Source organism: Mus pahari, chromosome 6 (assembly GCF_900095145.1).
Source record: "Mus pahari chromosome 6, PAHARI_EIJ_v1.1, whole genome shotgun sequence".
NCBI classification, from domain to species: domain Eukaryota; kingdom Metazoa; phylum Chordata; class Mammalia; order Rodentia; family Muridae; genus Mus; species Mus pahari.
This window is the reverse complement of record NC_034595.1, coordinates 62,491,798-62,497,172: the sequence shown is the minus strand read 5'-3', so window position 1 is coordinate 62,497,172 and position 5,375 is coordinate 62,491,798. Positions and strand designations below refer to the sequence as shown.

The 5,375-nt window shown below is 37.1% G+C and overlaps 1 protein-coding gene across 3 annotated transcripts in view; it reads right to left on the bottom strand.

Annotated features, from left to right (window-relative positions):
• Positions 1-835: 835 nt before the first annotated feature.
• The window catches only part of Spata6 (spermatogenesis associated 6), a 111,090-nt gene continuing 106,550 nt past the window's right edge, over positions 836-5,375 (bottom strand). For all 3 annotated transcript variants that reach the window (XM_029539926.1, XM_021200450.2, XM_029539927.1), the window contains one exon: positions 836-1,737. In XM_029539926.1, coding sequence (XP_029395786.1) covers positions 1,560-1,737 — 178 coding nt within the window. In that variant the 3' untranslated portion in view covers positions 836-1,559. The remainder of the gene's footprint in view (positions 1,738-5,375) is intronic.

The following is a 5,375-nucleotide window of genomic DNA, read 5'->3' as shown; positions in this document are numbered from 1 at the left end:
GCTCTGTTCCCACATCTTCAGCACCCTCTATTCCCAATGGCTCTGTGTGTGTGTGTGTGTGTGTGTGTGTGTGTATAGCAAGCAGACATGAGCAATAAAATAATCAGATCTATGCTCTTATACCCATTTCATAGAATTTTAGTTTTCACCCATAGGACATGGCTTGGGGCTTGGGGGCTACTCCACATTCTTACTACAGCAGCTAGGGGAAGAAAGAACAGAATCCAAGTGATTCAGCTAGGAAATGGCAGAGGTGAGATGGAAGCCTAGATGCATGTGCCTACCCAGGATGTTCTTTTTGATATAGTACAGATGATATATGTCAAACTGAGATGCCTTGACATGTTTAAAAGTTCTATTTTGACATAACATAAAGGTATGACATACTTTAATCTCAGATTTAAACAGAGTGTGAGTCCAAGTTTTTCTTTTCTTTTTAAATCAAAAAAGTTGAACTAACAAGTGGTAGAGTCAAGGAGAAAGCACTGCCCTGTAGCCAGCTCTCCAGCTTGCAGCAGAGTCCCACTTCTCTGACTTTCACTTTGCCTCCCTTCACTCTTGTTCAATGCTCATTGCTTTCTTTGAACTTTCAAAGTGCAACTAGCTTCGTGGGAGTGGGTAGGGGGACGAGCCACACATTTTATCAATCCACAACTATGTTTATGGGTGTTTACTAAAAGATACCTGCTGAGTTATTTTCATCCCGCCACATTCCCTTTAAAGTGTGGATGCTAGTTCCCTGGGTCATTGTGATACCTATGAAAATACCAGAGGTAAAATTACAATATAATTCTTTTATTTTCAATTATTTATTTTTAGTTTCTACATGCTTGCTAACACAGGTTGCTTCATTATTCTGTTTGCATCAAAATGTATTTCCCTAGAAGAAAATATTGCAAATAGTCCAACACTAAAATATTAGCTATATTTGGGGTCATTCATGGTCTCTCCTAGTGAACGAATCTATCCATTAGTCATTCAAGTAACTCAGCTGGTCTTCTAGAGAAGGAGTTAGTGCATATGTAAGCTTTACAAAGAAAGCCAGCTTTTAGGACCTAAGAAATGCAATAGCCTCTTCTAAGAGCAAAACGTAGATAATATTTGTTAGAACAGGTTTAAATTATTAAAATTTGTTTCTGCAGAGAACATCTTTTTGCTCATTACTGAGAACAGGAAGCTAATATTAATTAAATATTACCCGAATAAGATAACCAACGAAGCAGGTGGAAAGTTAAAAAGGAATAAAATTGGAATATTCTAGAAAGAACCTATTCTTCAGTTTGTCGATGGTGACAGGAGCACATGTAGCAGGATAGCCTTGTCACAAATTGGAAGTTGTGACTATATTATAAAGTTTTGACATTGAAAACAGCACATCCTTCTGAAATAAAGGCTGGATTGTGATAATTTGAAGAAATACCACTTGAAGAAATATGCTGGGTTCAATTCTGTTAATCAGTGAACATCTGTTTTAAAGAAAGGCATACAAATATAGATCACATCAAACGCTTTCATTGAGAGGTTGACATGGACGCTTATACAGTTTATGGTAGATGGTCTCAGAAGCTTTCCTGTGTATGAGAAACAGAACTACAGGCTTTTTTGTATAAGTTCCTGTACATCTTGTCCATGCTGTTCTCAAAGACGGGTCGGTGGGATTTCCCTTTACAAGAGGCTGCTCTGTTGGACCAGCATTCGCCATCATCCAAATGGAAAGAGCCATGCGGCCGCTGAAAGCTGAGAAAATATTGTTGAAAATGGTTAAAATGGTGAAATGAAGTTAGAGGCACTACTGTGAGTTCAAACATTTACTGAGTATTTATGGACATGTGATACTCTGTTGGGGCTGTGAGAAACAAAACACATTGAGACTTTGCTTTTCAAGACTGACTTTCTATAAGAGAAAGATGTGTTAATGTGAAACTATGTGAAACTATGTAGAATAAAATTAAAAAAAAAAAAACAACCTGTGTTAAGGGTGTTAAGGGTTAAAAGCAAGGTAAAAACAACACAGATTCTAGGCACTGCAGCACACACTTTTGATACCAGAATTTGGGAGGTAGAGGCAGGAAGGTCTTTGTAAATTCAAGGCCAGCCTGCTCTATATGGAGAGACCTTGTAGTAAAAACAAAAATTAAAATTAAAATTAAAACAGCACAGATAAAGTGGCATTGTCAGTATAAGAACAGAACTTCTAAAGCCAGAATTCTTTGTATGCTCAGGAACCTTCAGTTATTAATATTTTAGTTTCTTCCACCTTAATTATGTTCTTACATAATTGTTTGTACAATTCAAGAGAATACATATAAAGTGCATGGTACAGTATTTATTTGGAACAAAGATGTGTTTATGATGCATTGAGCTAAATACTTTCGGTATGCCCAGCAATATCACAACACCATAACAAGATAGTAAGATTCAGGATTATCAATAAACCCATCTCAGCTGACTAGGAAACTCCCCAATGGCTAGTACACATACATAATGTGCTATGAAGGATGCTGGGGGAAAAGACACCAAGGCCTCGCCCAGCACTGGACACTGTATGCTACAATATCAACCTGCATCCTAAGTGTACCCACTGGTGCAAAGGGGCATGATGGTTATAGATGCAACTAACTGCTTTCTGATTAGATATGAGGTCCCCTTCCACAGAGATAACTTCATGCCTGGCATTGCAAACCCACTAAAACTTCTTAACCACGAAGGCCACAGGCCCTAAGAGAAACCTAGTTTTACTATCTTGCTATCTAGTTGCATTGTCAAACTGCATTTCAGATATTTATGCTTATAGATTTCTGTTGTTATAAGCATTGGCCAGAGAAACTTCTTTTTGCAGTGGTTAGTGCAGAGTGATAACTGATCAAAGTACTGAGTATTAGTAATTTTGAGTGCTTAACTGTGCATGGTATCTCACAACCCCCTCTCCAACCACACCATTCAAGACTCAGTGAATATCAGAGGTGTCACAGCAGTTGGAACCCAGAGAGGAGAGCTGGGAAATGCTGATTTGGGGACAAGATGTGGCTGTTACTTCACCTCTCAGCAACTATGATTACCTAAACAAAAAGGCCCATATCTATTGTATGATTTGAGGGGAGGGGATAGGGAATGGGAGGGAAGAGAATGAGGGAAATTTGTTCATAACACATTACATACATAAATAAATTCTCAAAAATTTAAATGAAGAAACAAGTAAAAATCCTAATTGTGAAATACAGCTCTGAGCAAACTGAGACTTAAATGACGTCTATGAAGAGGAACAATCACAAACGTCACAATCCTAAACACAGTATTATTTACCTTGAGGCAATCTAGAATCTCTAATAAATTGTGAACAACTGAATTAATTTTTAAAACCCTTTTGGTGCAAACTCCAGCTAGAAAGAAATTGATTATATTTCATGAAGCACAGTCCCTATAGAATTTCATGGAAAAAAACTCAGTACTCCATGGTATAGCAGCAATGAGGACTGCAACTACCTATGAGTCATAGTTTTTAATTCTGCATCTTATAGCCATTGGCACTGAAATTTCACAATAAAATTTGCTAGTCTAACTTTTCAAAAATATTTTTATTTCTAAAATTCCTGCAATTTTAAAAGAGTGGATATTTTCTTATATTTTTTAAAAGATTTACTTGTCTAAAATTTTAAAAAATCTTTTTTAGTTTATGATAAATATATCATGAAAGATATTGATTTGCTGGCTAGTCGAATAAATCCCAAACAGGAGGAAATGAATCATCACAAGTTGGCTATTTGAGTGTGTGTGTGTGTGTGTGTGTGTGTGTGTGTGTGTTTGTGTGCATCTCTGTGTGTATATGTGTGCAAATGGATGAACATATGTGTGTAGAGGCAAAAGTCAATGTGTGGTGTCTTTCTCAATTATTTACCCCCTTATTTTTGGAGACAAGGTCTGTCATTGAATCTGGTGAACATCAATTTAGCCACACTACCTAGTCAACAGGCCCTAGGGAATCCTTCTGCCTCTGCTTCCACAGGGCTGGGATGGCAAACACAAGTGCACAACTGCTTCCATTTTCTGGCCAACCATGGGTATAGGAGTAAAAACACAGGTCCTTTTGCTTTCACTGGAAGAACTTTACCAGGCCATCTCCCTAGCCTTTAAATGTACTTTTACTGAAAATCTTCACTAATGAAAAGATTGAACTAGGCAGAAGAGATGGCTCACCAGTTAAGACTGTCTGCTGCTACAAAATACAAGAGATAGAAGAGAGAATCACAGGTGCAGAAGATTCCATAGGAAACATGGACACAACAATCAAAGAAAATGCAAAATGTAAAAAGATCCTAACTCAAAACATACAGGAAATCCAGAACACAATGTGAAGACCAAACCTAAGGATAATAGGTATAGATGAGAATGAAGATTTTCAACTTAAAGGGCCAGTAATATCATCAACAAAATTATAGAAGAAAACTTCCCTAACCTAAAGAAAGAGATGCCCATGAACATACAAGAAGCCTACAGAACTTCAAATACACTGGAACAGGAAAGAACCCCCCTGCCCCCGACACATAATAATCAGAACAACAAATGCACTAAATAAAGATAGACTATTAAAAGCAGTAAGGGAAAAGGGTCAAGTAACCTATAAAGGCAGACCTATTATATTAGAATTACACCAGACTTCTCACCAGAGACTATGAAAGCCAGAAGATCCTGGACAGATGTTATACAGACCCTAAGAGAAAACAAACGCCAGCCTAGGCTACTATACCCAGCAAAACTCTCAACTACCATAGATGGAGAAACCAAAGTATTTCATGACAAAACCAAATTCACACAGCCCTTCAAAGGATAATAATGGAAAAACACGAACACAAGGACGGAAATTATGCCCTAGAAAAAGCAAGAAAGTAATCCTTCAACAAACCTAAAGGAAGACATCCGCAAGAACAGAATTCTAACTCTAACAACAAAAATAACAGGAATCAGCAATTACTTTTCCTTGATATCTCTTAATATCAATGGACTTAATTCCACAATAAAAAAAACATAGACTAACAGACTGTCTAAATAAACAGGACCCAACATTTTGCTGCTTATAGGAAACCCACCTCAGGGAAAAAGACAGACACTACNTCAGAGTGAAAGGCTGGAAAAGAATTTTCCAAGCAAATGGTCCCAAGAAACAAGCTGGAGTAGCCATTCTAATGTCGAATAAAATCGACTTCCAAACCAAAGTTATCAAAAAAAAAAAAAAAAAAAAAAAAGACAAGGGCACTTCATATTCATCAAAGGTAAAATCTTCTAAGATGAACTCTCAATTCTGAATATCTATGCTTCAAATGCAAGGGCAGCCACATTCATTAAATAAATGTTAGTAAAGCTCAAAGCACACATTGCAC